At 41.1% G+C, this 16,247-nt stretch overlaps 2 protein-coding genes across 4 annotated transcripts; both read left to right on the top strand.

Moving 5' to 3' along the window:
• The first annotated feature begins 955 nt into the window (after positions 1–955).
• Positions 956–2,740, top strand: cox17 (cytochrome c oxidase copper chaperone COX17). The gene is made up of 3 exons (XM_032529026.1): positions 956–1,083; positions 1,165–1,275; positions 2,572–2,740. Exons 1-2 carry the CDS (start codon positions 968–970, stop codon positions 1,247–1,249), a joined length of 201 nt encoding a protein of 66 aa, XP_032384917.1. The 5' UTR covers positions 956–967; the 3' UTR covers positions 1,250–1,275; positions 2,572–2,740.
• Positions 2,741–4,103: 1,363 nt separating this feature from the next.
• Positions 4,104–13,591, top strand: popdc2 (popeye domain cAMP effector 2). 3 transcript variants are annotated; one of them, XM_032529022.1, is made up of 4 exons: positions 4,149–5,027; positions 8,617–8,725; positions 9,422–9,857; positions 13,067–13,591. In XM_032529022.1, the coding sequence occupies exons 1-4, from the start codon at positions 4,534–4,536 to the stop codon at positions 13,147–13,149; spliced, it is 1,122 nt and encodes a 373-aa protein (XP_032384913.1). In that variant the 5' UTR covers positions 4,149–4,533; the 3' UTR covers positions 13,150–13,591. The 3 variants fall into 3 exon arrangements, with proteins under 3 accessions (XP_032384912.1, XP_032384913.1, XP_032384911.1); XM_032529020.1 differs by having other exon boundaries at positions 4,150–5,027; positions 9,422–9,998; XM_032529021.1 differs by lacking the exon at positions 13,067–13,591 and having other exon boundaries at positions 4,104–5,027; positions 9,422–10,223.
• The last annotated feature ends 2,656 nt before the right edge of the window (positions 13,592–16,247 follow it).

The raw sequence follows: 16,247 nt of genomic DNA, 5'->3' as shown, positions 1-16,247 counted from the left end.
TAGAGTAACTGCTGCGTTAGTCAAGCAGCTGTTTTAAAGTGGCACGCTACGTTTTCTGTTTCCGTGATATATTCATCCGCCGTGACACAGGTAATGGTAACGAGCTACACGTTAGCTACTAGCTTACTTTGTTAGCTTGCGTGAGTGTTATGCAATGTCTCCAAACCAAACTGTTGGCTCGCGAAAGCACAACACAGGTACAGGCACGTCGTGCTTCTGTTTAGGTTTGTCCCCCACTACTTTACCATGAAGGCTTTGGTATTTATGAATGAAAGTATTCCTGTTGTGTTCAGCCTGGTGAACGTGCGGATGAGTTGATGCTGTTATCTAAGCTAACGTTGCATCAGTCCAGCCCACTCCCTTGTCTCTGGGTACAGCTACTATGAGGAAATTGGGATTCTACGTCTATAATTAACCACCAAACGTATCAACTCTTTAACGAGTTACGTTTAACAACTTGTTTTGTGCTATAAAATATCAACGATTTGCAACGAACTTGGCGACTCTTTCAATGTTTCAACTCAAATACGTTTTTAATATTCCCTGCTTAACACGTGGTTTAAGAGTCAACTCACTTTAGACGCAAACATGGCAATAAAACATTTGCTCTGATTGTGGCTAATTCTTCCTCCTCTGCAGGAACTAGCATGCCTGAGTGGTATTGTTAACTTAACACCACATTTTATTTTGATGCATCTACATTTGTCACATGCTTGTGCAGACGTTTGACTTGTCATAGTAGGGAAAAGCACAGGCTTGGTGTCTCCTACATGGCCGAGAAGTGGGTTGATTAGCTGAGGTAATTGCAAACGTCTGTGAATGGATAAAGGCTTGTCTTCTGGGAAAATGAGAGGCAGAAGTAGCTGTACACATTACAAAACTGAGTGCCGCCACTCCTCATCCTAAGTCTACTGTGACTTAAAGCATTCATATTTTTTTTATTTTAAAATCTCCTTTTATTCAGAAGATGTCAACCGTGTCTGCCGCCAGCGTGGAGTCTACCGCTGTGATCGAGGCCCCTGAGAAGAAGCCACTGAAACCATGCTGTGCTTGCCCAGAGACAAAGAAAGTCAGGGATGCTTGGTAAGCACCTGCACAGAGACAGAAACCCTTTCCTTGTTGTTGCATGTGAAAATATTTCAATGTTTTGTTTTTTCCCTCCAGCATCATTGAGAAAGGAGAAGAAAGCTGTGCAGTCCTGATTGAGGCTCACAAAGATTGCATGAGGGCACTTGGATTCAAGATTTAACTACTCCCTTTATTTTTGTCTGTGTGGTAAGTATAGTAAGTAGTTGTTTTATTGCTTATTGTACTAGGCCGTTTGTATCCCTCAGCTGTTACTGATTTATATTGCGTACAAACTGGAACTACCAGACTCGAACACCAGTGCATCCTTTCAAATAACTGAAATCAGAGTAATGCAAAATTGATGTGTGTTGGAGCTAGATTACATGCATTTTAAAATGATGGTCTTGTAGGAACTTTGTCCTGTCTACACACAAGTAACTTCTCTCTCTCTCTCTTCTCTCCTCATCTCCTCTCTCTCTCTCTCTCTCTCTCTCTTCTCTCTCCTCTCTCTCTCCTCTCTCTCTCTCTCTCTTCTCTCTCTCTCTCCTCTCTCTCTCTCATATATATTGTTATACTAATGAGATTTTCTGGAGGCAACAGTTGTCCTTCAAAACATCAGACCTTGAGTTTGTATTTTGCTTTGGAGTGACCTCAAACCTTATTTAATTGGTTACCTGGAAAATTAGAAATGGAACTTGAACACAGTTTGCGTGCCTGTACTAGTGACGCGCTGCTGCCTAATGCGATCTGACAACCTAAGGCCAACATGAATGGAGTCAGTGTGGTGTGCAAATGAGCATCCACCTTTTGTGAACCATGTGAAATGCCGGCATCGTTTATTTAACCTGGGAATTTGCAGTGATGAAGCCATTTGTATTCTCCATGCTCGCTCTCACTTTTTTTTTTTTTTTTTTTTTTTTCTCGCTGGGTCAATTGTGTCTCTTAGCTATTTGTGCCGTATCTGACTAGAACATCATGTAACAAGGGTAATAGGAGAGTGGGGGGGGGGGGGGGGGGATGGCGGATGGGGTGGTGAAGTGAAGGATGGTGGAGAAAGTATCTTCTGTGCTCACATGAAACATGCCTGTAGCCATGTAGGTCGGTTCACGTTTCAGCAGCTCAATTAGACGTCTGGCATCACATAATTTTTTTTTTTTTTGGCATTGTATATATTTCAATCACACTTTACTGGTAATCTATATATATATTTTTTAATACATTTTGCACCTATCTTTTGTATATTTGTACTCTTTAAACTTTTGTTTTGCAACTGCTGCACAGCAATTTCCCCGCGATGCATATCTATTTTTAGGAAGGAGCAAGTACGACTGCGCTGTTATGTAGTAGGTCACAGTACTCCGATTAATCACAACCTTTTCTGCTTAGTAAATGTATAACTAGGCCTCAGCCTTTCAGTTGATGTTGGGGGTCATTATTTCTTTGGGATTACAATTTTGCAAACACTGGTATGTATTTAATACATTTTTTTTTTCTCTCTTGCAGTGTGGTGCTGTGCAAGGTGACCCTGGGTCTTCCCCTGCTTATTTATACCTCAACTGTAAGGGAAATGTACTTCGGCTCTGATAGTGTGAAAATGTTTTCTAAATCTCAAGATTATGAGAAATGTGTGAAATCTAAAATGTTGTCTGATAAATAAAAGTCCTATGCAATACGACTCTGTCATAATGTGGCAAGGCAAGGCAGCTTTATCTGTAGAGCACATTTCAGCAACAGGGCAATTCAAAGTGCTTTACACAAAATCATTAAAGATAAAACACAAGTACAAACAGTTAAAAGTCATAAGCATTAAAAATCAATAAGACACATGAATAGACAGTTAAAAACCAAATAGAAACATTAGGACACAAACACAAGAATAAAAGTTACAGTGCAGCATAAGAAAGAAATGAGCATTCATTTAAAGAAAGGCAGCATCAAAAAGAAAGGTCTTCAGCCTTGATTTAGAAGAACTGAGAGTAGCAGCGGATCTGCAGGTTTCTGGGAGTTTATTCCAGATATGAGGAGCATAGAAATTAATTGCACTTACTAATTCATGCACTCATCTTGATGTTCTAGTAAAGGTCCATTCTGTGTGACCGGTTGCTTGCCACAGTTGCTGTCGCTGGTATGCACTTAGGCTTAAAAATAACTTCTGCCCCTGCAAAGTCAATACTTGGCATATCTGCATTCTTCCTCTGTAGTGTCCCTGTTGTGAAGTGTGCCTGACGGGGGACATCACGGTCAGAAAACCAGCTGGAACAGCTAAGCTCTGTTAACTGGTTTCACTTTTCATGCCACAAAGTGATAGTTGTACACTGTACTTCAAATCCTCCAGTTCATAGTGACCTTCATGTTGCCAAAAAGCACTTCATTGCCATTATGTTAATATGGAAAAAAGATGTTACAAACGCAAGGAATCTTAAAATTGATGGTAGTGGTTGTCAGGTATAAGATCTTAGTGTTTACAAAAAAACAAGACCACTACAGAAGCGAGTGAGATACATTTTCCTCCTGCATATTTGATAACTTAATGCATTAATTGTTAGACCAAGAATACTGGTTCTTGTGTAAATACACGTTGGCTTGTAGATTCATATTTTTGCATTTAAATGTACTATTACTGTTTCAATAGCTAGTTAAAAATAAAGCAGTGCAGAATTTGGGTTTAGACTGAGATGGGCCCCCTGTGAGTCCTGGCTGATAGGAGAGCTGGATGGTGGGTGTTTATACCTGAAATCTGACCTGGGCTGTCATTCCCCTCATTCAGTGTCTCTAAATATGCTCCTGCAAAGTAAACTGGACCCTTGAAGTTTGGGTAGAGGAAGAACTGTGCTGGGACGCATTTATAAAAAAAAAAAAAAAATTGAAAAGTGTGACACTCTCTCATGGATTTTATAGTCCCTGTCCTCCCTGTTTCCTGTCTCTCTCTTTCTGTTATGTTAAGTACCGGGCCTGCTTTCTGTCCACCACTCTCGCTCCTTGGGTTACAATTCCAAACATGGTTATCCTTCTAGGGCTCTATCAACGCCCACTGTCCCTTACCCCTTCTCTTCCAGCTGTTGGCTCTACAATGCAGGCCGGATGGGTGAGAGAAATAGCCAGAAAAGCCACAGCAAGAGACACGACAGGGAGACTCAGAAGGGAAAGACAGGAGTACAGAGAGAGGGAGGGAGGGACGCATAATGAGACAAGACGAAGAAACCCATTCCAGCTGTTTTTCTATAACAAATAGAGCCGTGAGAACTTTATATTGAAGAACTTTCCACTGCACACCAAGGGAACAAACATTTCCTTCTGACATTCTTCTGGCAGTAATAGTTGTTTATTTTTGATCAAACAAAACATCTAGTTGTACATGTTGATGGGACAGAAATAGAACCGAAGTTCATTGGATGAGAAGTGTTTTGGTCCTCTTGTTTTGTGCATCAGAAAAGTCTCTCCGCAACTTGTCTTTTAAAGAGAAAAATGAGCACAGACAACTCGACTCTGCTGGACAGCTTGCTCTTTCCCCCTCTGTGCAATGGCTGGACCAACAACACAGAGGGAGCTATCTACCATTTGGGCAACACCATGCTGTTCCTGGGCTATATGGGAGGCAGCGGGGCCTACGGGTGTCTCTTCATCTTCGGCTTCCTGACTCCCGCCTTCGCGTTCATGAGCCTATGGGGTTGGCTTACAATGTGCGGCCTGGATGTCTTCACCTGGAATCTTCTTCTGCTGCTGGCCTGCTTGTGTCAGATCTGCCACCTGCTTTATCGGCTGCACCAGGAGGGCATACAAAGTGAAGAACTGACTGCCCTCTACCAGGCGGTGTACCTGCCGCTGGGCGTGTCCGTCCAGGTTTTCAAGGAGATCGCCAGTGCCTTTGAGAACAAGGTGGTGGAGCTGAAGGCAGGAGAGACGTACGCTGTGGAGGGCAAGACGCCCATCGACCGGCTCTCCTTTCTGCTGTCTGGGAGGTGGGGAATGTGTAAATGTGTGTGTACACCTGCACACCTGTACCTTATAATGCAAGCCACAACAGAATCGTCACCACAACAATACAAGACACTTGTGTAAAGTACATCATTGAAAACCTTTCTTAAAACTTTCCTCTGCCATTTGGAGGCCGTGGAAACAAGCTGTAAACACACAGTGTCATTACCTTTAAAGTTGACATGGCAAACATAATGGCAAACAGTTGCTTATTTACAACAGCAACATTAGCATCTATTTGTAGTCGTGTTTAAGGCCTGTTGATGAATGCAATCCAATAGTCACTCTCCTTTTAGCTTAGTTTTTGGTCTCCACCAACGTCTGAGAGAAACATCTGGCTCTTTAGCTGCTAAATGCTCCACTATGTTCGCTGGCTTGCTAAAGCCATGCTTCCACTGTATGATACGGCTCTGCTCAACTTGACTCAACCCACTTTTTGGGTTCTAGTACTTTTCTCCTTTCCTTTTCCGCTACAGATAGAAAAGGGGGGGATTCTCAGCTGGTCGCCATTGCACGTGACACTGCCACGACATCATCTTTAACGTGACACTCGCTGAATCCCTTTTATTGGCAACCAAACAGAAGAATTTTTGCACGATTGTTAGTGGTTTTGTGCCATTTTAAAAAAAATCTGGGTCGAGGGTTTAAAAAACCTGCAGTTGCTATTCACAGTAGCTTGGCTATTTAGTAATTGTGGGTTTGTACAGGACGCTAGGACTAGCCAAAATATTTGCTAATGGAAAACAAAAAAAGAGTGGGTCAAATAGAGTTGAGTCAAGCCATACCATGCTTTGGAAAAGCTGCATCATTTGTCCGTCTGCCACTTGGTACTGAGTGAGGATGACAAATGATAAGAGCAGTGAGAACGAACTTGAACAGTAAATTTGTGTCAAAAACATTTAAGCAAAGTACAAGTACCTCAAAATTGCACTTTCAAGCAGCGACTTACACTTGTCTGGAGACACTCTCCACAAAAACTGAAAACAAAAAGCTTCCCGCAGTGATCTATTTCCAGGCTGTTGCAGTAGTTTACAGTATTGTACAGATGTTCATATTATGTTACATTATGTAAGGGTAATGGTAGTTCTTCTTACTTCTTTCCATTTTAATTATAGTTATAAATAAGTTGCAGGATTCAGTGTTATTGAAATTAAGACTAAAACAAAAGGTATTCATTCATTTATACCACAGATATATATATATATATATATATATATATATATATATATATATATATATATATATATATATATATATTGTAGTATTTATTGATTTAAATTCCTCAGCTCACTCATTGTTTGAAAGAAATCTCCTATTTTAACTGACTACGGCAGAACTGGATTCCTATTTCGGGCTCTTTCATGCTGTTGGCAGTGTGCAACCGTCACAGGAAATGTATCCTCTTCATCCAAACATCCTCAAAGTAGAGCTGCATTAAATTTCACAGTCCTGGATCCTGCACAAGAGAAATGTAGTAAACAGTATTTTTGTCTGCAACTCACCAGGGTGGTGTCCGTCTGGACTCTGCCAGCTGGTTAAATGATATCTTTGCATTATGGGACAGGAGTGGACGCTGATGGCTCCTCTTAAATTCATCATTGTAGATTAAATGTTGACCACTCTTCCGACAACTCATGTGTACGAGCCAAATCTAAAACAAAAAAACAAAGAAACAGAAATCTAATAATGATTTTTGTCATTTTATATTCTTGTTCGTCCTTAATTTTCATTCAGATTTAAAGTTTTGCATGATGTAATCAACATCTGTTTTTGGTGTTTTACTACTAAATGTGTTGATTTAGACATTTCCATCAATCAACAGTCTCCTGTTTGGTATATTAATGTCCACTATGTGGCCAAAAAAATGTGGACACACAAACACGTGATTGCTGGGACGCATTCTCATCTCATTCCAAAACGTCAATAATCTGCACCTGTAGACTTTTCATAAGATGTTGGAACCCGGCTGCAGCAATCTGCTCCCCATCAGTCACAAGAGCGTTGAGTGATTTTGGCCACTGATGTCGGCAAAAAGGTCCAGTTTATCTCAAAGGTGTTGGATGGGGTCGAGGTCAGCTGTCAACCATTGGTAGTATGCAGTATGAAACTGTTAAATCAATTCATTTTGTAGTATGCTTGGCAAGACTTAGTTCGTTTCTGGTTTTGGAAGTAAACAAGTTGTGGCCGTTCAAGTGCTTTGCATTGTGGGACACAATAGGCATGGGACACTGCTCCAATGTATACTCAAGATTTAGCCAAATCAGTACGACATCTGGGTATGGGCGTACATTTTTCACATTGTCGGGCTAAAAACATAATGACCTTACAGCATGTTGTAATTCAAGTGGTCTGAGAGGAAACTAGACTACTGCACCTCCTCTCGGCTCTGTTTTAACACTCAAGATAATCTAGCCTGTGACGAGAGACTTTGGCCAATCACAGGTCATTTCAGAGAAAGAGAGAGCGTTCCTATTGGCTGTTCTGCACATGCAGAAAGAGAGAGGATAGGGAGAGCTGCAGGACTTTAAATTCAGATGTTTTTTTATTTTTACTTACTGCAGCTTTAAATCCACAATGTATAAAGAGTAAAAGTACTCGTTGTGGAGAATGGCTCCTTTCACGTTGTTATATCCAGGTTTAGGGCGTAGAAGAGAACATTATGTAATTAGGATACAAAATATTGAACTGTATTCCGTTAAAGCTATAAAGAGAAATGTTTATGTAAAGTTACATTTAGTAAAAAAAGGGGATTAGCAGGATTACAATTTTAGAATACATTTTAAAATAAAGAATGATATACTGACATTACACTTCATGAGTGTCACACACACACACACACACACACACACACACACACACACACACACACACACACACACACACACACACACACACACACACACACACACACACACACACACACACATCTCCAGTGAAACATATTCATTATCATGGCCTCTATTGCTAGTGAAAGTACAGGGAAATTCAAATTCTGCCCATAATTGGTATTGTGCTATTAAAGTAATCCAAAAGCAATGGAAAGTAATTAATTCATGGCTTTAATAATATGATACCTGGATTAGGTTACTGAGTACATTTTTTAACAAGTAGTTAGTAACTGTATTGGAATACATTTTTTTAAGTAATCCTACCAACCCTGCTGTAGAATATTTTCTTATTCTGTTTTTATTTCTAACAAATACATATCAGAGATTTTTGATGTTGTACTTTGTCAATTTGGAGCCAGTTTTAGATACATCACTATGTATACTACTGGATAGATTAGTATTGTACTGCATCATATCACAAAAGCATATCTGTTGTTTATCATATAAAGAGTAACTAGAAGTGTCAAATAAATATAGTACGGTAAGAAGTATATTAACTCAAATGCAGCAGAGTAGAAGTATAAAGCAGCATAAAATGGAAATATTCAAGTTCTTTTCACTACTGTACTTTTTAAAGGAACTAGTCAGTCTGTTCATAGTTGCTCTAGCAGAGACATTCATGCTAACATTTAGTTTCAAAGCTACCTCAAGCTCTCATTATCATTATCACCTCTCTCTCTCTCAGGATCAGCGTGTCGTTGGAGGGCCAGTTCCTGCATTACATCCACCACCACCAGTTCCTCGACTCTCCAGAGTGGGAGTCTCTCAGACCAAACGAGGAGGGAACGTTCCAGGTACCGTACACGCAGTTAATTCATGAGGCTCCAAGTCCCGAGTGTGGCAGTGAAATGTTAAATTAACTTGAAGGATTTGGAACAAGAAACCAAGACGTGGATATCAAGTTGTCTATTGTTTCCCTTCCTCTATCTGATAAGATGAACAAAGCAGTTGTCCTCTTCTTTTCCTACGTAGCCTATCCCGTTGCTCTAGATTAGTTCCGTTAAAGTAGAAACGAGGCCTAGAGGTCAGGTCATGTTTGTCTCCAGGGCTGAACAGGGTTTCAAACAGGAAGGCTGTGTTGGATATTTTTATCAATAAGCTGCATAAATAGAAAATATAGCTGCAACAAATGATTATTAATCCGTCTAATTCTGTTCACTTACATTAATTGAATCTTCAATTTGACTATAAAATGTCAGAAAATAGTGAAAATGTTTATGTTTATTAGAAATTAATTTACCACAGTAAAGTGAAAACCATACCCCTGTGTCAATTACCAGAAATGAAATGTAAAAAGTAATAAACAACACTGAAACATACACATAAAAAATTTAAAGAATTGCAATAAAAATACTTAAAAATAAAGATTTTTTTATTTTAAAGGGGACATGGCTCCATTTGAGAAAATACACAGTAACTTCCAAAAATGTACCTCCACAGTAAAAAAACTAAACACTTGAATATTCAGGTGTTTCCTTCTCACTACCCAGGTGACCATGACAGCAGAGGAGGACTCCCGCTACATCTCATGGCGTCGCCGCCGCCTCTACTTGGTGATGTCAAAGGAGCGTTACGTTGCTCGTGTCTTCTCCGTCATGCTGGGCTACGACATCGCCGAGAAGCTCTACAACCTCAACAACAAGCTCTACATCAAGAGCGGCATGCTGTTGGACATCCGCCTGCCCAGCCTCTACCACGTGCTGACCCCCTCCTCGCAGGGCAGCGAGGGGGGCAGTGGCAGCGACGGGGCAATTAGCAAGGAGCATCCGCAGGGTGAAGACCCGGCACCGGCCTACCAGATGTCCGATCCAGCCCAGTTTCAACCCCACCTGCAAGGACCAAGGCACCCCACCCAGGATGAACACCAGGCCCCCCAGCACGGCCGCTATCAGCACCCCTGGGCGTCAGACGGCGAGCTGCCCACTGGTGAGGACTCCACCAGCCTGGTCCTGGAGGACTTTGCTGATGTGGCGGGCTCCTTGACCGATTATGGCAGTGAGAGGGATTATTTGAGGTAGAGGGGCAGGGTGCTGGAGCTAACACACTGGGTCACCACTTAAGCTACATGTAAGTACCTCACCTGGGCGGAGAGGGACGTAGGGGGGGGGGGTGTACATGGGTGGCTTGCAGTGCACAATTCTTACTAACCTGGCGTTTTGGATAATATGGATAATGCAACGGTGGAAAGTTACTAAGGACATTTCTTCAAGTACGGTACTTAAGTAGCCTACATTTTTAACATCATTCTATTTTGAGTATTTCCATTTCCACGTCAGAGGGAATTAACGTTATTTTTTAATTGACAACATTCACTTTATAGTTACAATGCAAATTTAGCTCTCATATCATCTTAAAAAAATATGATTAATATGATTTAAATGATCAAGTACAAACTCAAACACTCTGAAAGTGTTATATTTTGCATAATGAATACTTTTACCTAACTTAAGATTTTGCTGGTAAATGCTTATGTACTTAAGTATGTATTTACTTAAGTCAGATTTTTTAAATACAGGATTTTTACACGTGTATTACTACTTAGAATAGATCTGTAAAGTTAGAGTTTTTTTATGTAGTCTACTTCCTCCAGCACTGGACAAAATGCATACAGGATTTAAATAGTCAGATTGATTGGACTGAGTAAATGTACTTATTAACATTCCACCACTCTGTGTGTGTGTGTGTGTGTATGTGGTGTGTGTGTGTGTGTGGTGTGTGTGGTGTGTGTGGTGTGTGTGTGTGTGTGTGTGTGGTGTATATGTGTGTGTGTGTGTGTGTGTGTGTAGGGATTCAATACTGTAGTTTGTTGGAGCAGCTGTGTTCTTATGTGATGAGGAAAATGCAGTACTATAATAATCCAGATAATAATGATCCAGAGTGCTCACCCTTTGGCTGTCTGTTCTGTGCCTGCCTGTTACACCCCCCCCCATGCCTTACCACCATCCCAAAAGCAGCCTTCGCCCGGTCACAGGTAGAGGATCACATTTCATAGCTGGGTGGTGTCAGTCGGGTTTGGGTTGCAGGGCGGCTGTGAAGCAGTAGGTCAAATCTAGCGCGGACAGTAACACAGCTTCAGTTCAGACATAGTAGGCCTATGCAAATCATAGATCTGCAATCATAGATCTGCTCAAGATGGCAACAGATATCTCAAATCTGCAAAATATGATTCAAGAACTTTCCTTAATACAGTTCGCCCCAAAGACAATCTTGCATATATGAAGAAAAGTCCTCTGTTAAATGCTGAAACTTGATATTTAATGCATTTCTGGGTCCATGTTTGTGAATGGCTAGCAAAACGTCAGCTGTTACAAAATAAAATATATATGCAACAGCTGCTTGGTTTTGGCATGAGTCCCACAGAACATAAAAGCAAAGGGTGTCTTTCTAGAACATTCAACCCACGCACACTCATGTGCAACAGATTTCTTATGTGAACACACAGGCTTGGGGAGTCACAACAATAAATACCCACCTTTAATATTCAGTTCAAGCAAGGTGGGGTTACCAACACAAAATGGTGTCTATCCAATTATGTGTGCCAAAAATACAGAGTCTGGGAGATGTTTTATGATATCAATGAGAGCCTGTCAGTGTTAAAAACAGCACTTTTAGAGGAAATACACTGAAGCTGCATATCCTATTATTACAGGATTAAGTATTACATTGCTGCCCGGTTAAAGCATTCTCGCTCAATACTGGATCAATTGGATGTTCACAGACCTGGGGTCACTGGCCAAGGACCCCTTTACTGAAATAGAGACAGAGGACCCCAGGGACCCCCTACTACATATATTGTATAAAATGTAGTGACATAATAAACTGGGTCTACAATAACGTGTAGGGCGGCCTAAAACCCTTTATACTTACCTTCTTAGTGCATAGCACACTAAACTATTAAAATAGCCTAATAATTGTTGGTGTGATTTTGTAAATCTTGTTTTAATGTTAAACATACAGTACATGAAACCTTCAGGCAGTTTTATGGTTCTGCGTAAAATAAACGCCGTTGCTACGTGCGTAGGTACGTGAAGACAAAAACCTGCATCGGGCCGTAGCATGACTTGCACCTCCCCAGATTGTAACTAGCCTACACGTCGACGCTCGGCAGTGGCTTTGTAGCGCTGCAGCTTTGTAGCCCCCCCCCCCCCCGGTGTCGCCTTCTCCATAAACAACATGAAATCAAGGAGAGGGTTAACTTTTCTGCTAAAGATTTCCTAGCGTGGTCAGAAACCACAGGGGAGACACTTTGTTCTTGCTCTCACTACGACTCCAGAGTCGGTACTTGCTCCAAAGACAATCGCTGTCACACACACACACACACACACACACACACACACCACACACACACACACACACACACACACACACACACACACCACACACACACACACACACACAGACCCCAATTTAGACACAAATGCATGGGAGAATAGCATCCAAATTAAAAATAAATATATATATCACAATTCCCTGTAAGGCAGCTCCTGGATTTTTACGTTATCTTGAGGGACCTCTATGTCACATTGTAATACTTTTGAAATGACTGTTATGAATATTCTTAAATAGTTTTCAAAATCGTTGGGTCAGAGGTCTTAATTAGGGCCCGTGAACATTGCTAGAAGTAGCTGACTATTAACCTTAGGTGGATCGCCCATAGGAAGACATTGGGAATGTATTGGACATTGCTACCTTTGTTTAATGTAATAAAACAAATAACAATGTTAGTTACAAAGAATATACATATAAATTCTATATTATCTGTACATTAAATGATTGGTCATGCACTGCTCCACAGTGTCATCTGGAGGAGCAGTACATGACGTGGCAGAATGCAAAGATGTCACTGCAGTTGATGCATCAAGTTAGTTTTTTTTTTTTTTTTTTTAAACACGTTGGATTTATATATTTAACTGACAAACAAGCTTTGTTTCTATTCTTTACACAACACAATTATCGCCGCACAACAAATCTGTGAACTGACATTTGTGTCTCAAGTTGTTTGAACAAATTACAACTTATTTGCTCCCAGCAGCACAACATGTTTCCACTGGCTGTCGTGTTGGTTGTCATGACGTCAGTAGGGTTTGTTGTGTGATCATGAGAACCCTAACGAAGCTTCGATGTTGACTCTGCAGGAGGCGATAGTGACGGGGATCTACCGCCTCGATTCCAGAGGGGCAGAGCGCCGCTGGCTCCCACCGACACTCCCAAACTGTGAGAAACCTGGAAACCGTACGTTATCTACTGTTCAGCAGTAGGATCGTGTCACAGATCCATTGTTATGTCTCCTCCTCGCTCTGTGTCCCTGTTCTCACCTCACTTCACTCATCTGTAGTCTAGAGCATGAAGACTCTGTTCTCTCTATTTAAATTGCAGTTTTAATGGTGAGGCAGCTAATACTGATGTCTTTCAACGATCGCTACTGTTGGGGCTGATATTTATCATCGTAATAACTTCTATTAATTTGATGCCCACAAATTCCAAGTGCTTTGGGTTTTCTCAAGTTTTCGTGTCAAGATTTAAAGTCTCTGAAGCAGCATTCAGGCCACCAAATCCTAAAGACTTTAGTAAAACTTGTATGTTTTAGCATTTCAACGAACATGGCCTTTACAAAATCTTTAATTCAACAACGGGCAAACCAATAAAATGCTTAAACAACATTTATATTGTGTGTTTACTTAGCTGTTATCAGGTAATCATTAATGAAGGACATGTTGCCTTTCAGATAGACTGTATCCAACGTTTAATAAACTGTCCACAATCTGAATTAAATCCTAACTAGACCATCATCTTAAAGGACAATTCAGGCGCAAAATGAACCTAGGGGTTAATAAAAGATGGGTACAGAGTTGACCGTTCTTTGGGATGTGTTTTCATGCTAAACGAATGTGACCAGTTTTAGCGCAAACCGCAAATTAGCTTGTAATGCTAGTAGTCGATAGCCTGGCTCCGCCCTCCTATGTACTTCGGCTTAATTTTCATTTTCCTTCAGTACTCCATCTTTGTTTGCGGTAAATTCTTGATATTTTCTCAAGGAGATAAGCGAGCATTCACAAAGCGTAGCTCCTATGCCGCCATTTCAATGCTACCAAGCACTCACCCGCAGTTAGCATTTCCTTGACTGCCATTTATTTTGGCGCCACTTTGACAGCAAATAACTTTACATGTGAAGTGTCCACTGTTTATTTCTAAAGAAACACCAATGTATAAAAGGCTCCGTTACCTTGTACCTCACGTTATGGCTCCGTAGCAGGCGTTTTTTTAAAAAATAGGCTAATGATTGTGTCATGACCAAGTGACTTGCGGTTGCATAGTCAACAAATCACTGTATTGTCAGGAGAAGCATGCAGACAGTTTGGACTTACATTAGCTGTTTAGGTTTAATTACTAATGTTAACTAGCATGTTAGCAATAATTACCTTGTGCCTATGTTATCTCTTAACATATAGCCTACCCGCGCTCTCCGTCTCTGCAAGATTGGGAATGATTGAGATTTCTCTTGCACAGCTACCAGTAGACTTACAACTTTCAGACAGGATGGTCACATCAAATCTACGTCGTCAAGCTTAGCTGGAGGCCGCACCGAAACGCTCAGCCATCACTGGAAAAGTGCTTCTTAAGCCCCTGACACACCAACCAGGCGGCCGAACCTCGGCAGAAAAGGCAGTTGGACTGATCAGTCTCTCCTCACACCAATCTGATAAAATGTAATATGTCTCCAAAACTTAAAACCAGCAGCTGATTGGATGAACACATCACGAGGGTCTAGCTTCTACGGAAATTCAAAGCCAGACTGTCATGTCGGCTTGTTCAGAATATGATCTCATATTTTACTAGTAGGTCACTGAAAAATGTTTCCTAAAACACTTTAAGATGGGAAACAGTCCATGCAGTTGCTGAATCTTTCATCATTTCAGATCGACAAAGGTCAGTTTAAAAGATTTTCATCCGATTTTGAGAGACTGTAGTCACGTTCATTTCGCTCCTCGTTTCCGAGCTAGTACTCTACCAATCAGATTGGTCATTTTGAGTCCAACTGCTGGCAGTGCTTCCGATTGACCATGTCAGGTCGGCCAAAATGAAGGATGACGGCCCCTCCGATGGACGACGGCACGGAACACACCGAACAGACTCGGGTCACTGACCTCGCCAGACTGTCCGACGGCCGATTATCGGTTTAGTGTGTCACGGCCTTAATGACCTTCACTGGTCTCCGTCCAGAGCAATTGGATCTGTTGGTTCATTTCTTTCACTGTCTATGGATTTTCTTCGGCCAAAATCTTTGGCCGTCCAATCAGCAAACAGAGGGAGTGGCTGAGAACGATGACGTCGAAGTTCAGTCACCTTTGGTGAGTTACAAACTAATGGTGGCGGAGAAAGATGTTAGCAAAGGCTTTCAGTCCATTGTGGCAACGCTGCCTAATACCCAGAAGTTAAAGCCCGAGCAAGAACAATCTTTGTTGAGTTTTATCGGTGGCCATGATGTTGTGGCTCTGCTCCCCTTGGGGTTCGTGAAAAGTTTCCAGCTCGCTCCGTCTGTGGTGAAGGAGTTAGCCAAGGCTACCAAAACGTTTGAGATTGGTTATTGTAGATCCGGAGTGGCTTGGTAAAAATTCAATAGTCTTAAACTTCAGAGTACTGAGTAGTTCAAGGAAGTTAACACTTGTCAATGGAGAGTAGCCAGGCTAAGTAGTCGGGGCACTGGTAAAATTAAATCGCCATTTCTATACCACTAACAAGGCTCAAAATAGCACCTTCCACGCTAGCACAATGAGGGTCCCTAAATGTAAACCGAAACATTATTAACTTTTTAAGTGTGTAGACAGTTTATTAAATAGAGTTTATAAAGACTGTATGTACCGTTTGCGTATACAGGCAGGCGCCATAATGGAAAAACTGTCATGACCAGTTGACCCACGAACGCCGTGCAATCAGTAACCATTAACGTGTGCATGTGACCTCTAGGGTCATTTTGCGGGGCAATTGTCCTTTAAGTGGCACCGAAACACTACGGACAACCTTCACCTTACCAGCACATTAAATGTCTGAAATGGTATTTTTATGTAATAAAAAGTGGATTCTGTGATACTGAAACAGATGAAGTTGGTTTTCATCTCACTTATATTTGGTGTTAGAACTATGACCGTTTGATTTGGACTTTACATGATTGAATGTAAAATTTTTGATGTTTGTTTTTTTTCACAACTCATACTCAGTGTTACAAAGAGTATTGATTTATCTTAGTATGATTACACATTTTCTGGATCTGACTGATTTGAACAGACCTGCATTGTACTATTATAATTCTTAATCCTT

Source organism: Etheostoma spectabile, chromosome 11 (genome assembly GCF_008692095.1).
Source record: "Etheostoma spectabile isolate EspeVRDwgs_2016 chromosome 11, UIUC_Espe_1.0, whole genome shotgun sequence".
NCBI lineage: Eukaryota > Metazoa > Chordata > Actinopteri > Perciformes > Percidae > Etheostoma > Etheostoma spectabile.
Note: the sequence above shows the minus strand (reverse complement) of the source record. Positions and strands in the feature narration are given on the sequence as shown.

Coding starts and splice junctions, on each gene's coding strand:
- cox17 (XM_032529026.1), top strand. CDS start 968: ATGTCAACCGTGTCTGCCGCCAGCGTGGAGTCTACCGCTGTGATCGAG. Junction 1,084..1,164: donor AAGAAAGTCAGGGATGCTTG/GTAAGCACCTGC, acceptor TTTTCCCTCCAG/CATCATTGAGAAAGGAGAAG.
- popdc2 (XM_032529020.1), top strand. CDS start 4,534: ATGAGCACAGACAACTCGACTCTGCTGGACAGCTTGCTCTTTCCCCCT. Junction 5,028..8,616: donor TCCTTTCTGCTGTCTGGGAG/GTGGGGAATGTG, acceptor TCTCTCTCTCAG/GATCAGCGTGTCGTTGGAGG. Junction 8,726..9,421: donor ACGAGGAGGGAACGTTCCAG/GTACCGTACACG, acceptor CTCACTACCCAG/GTGACCATGACAGCAGAGGA.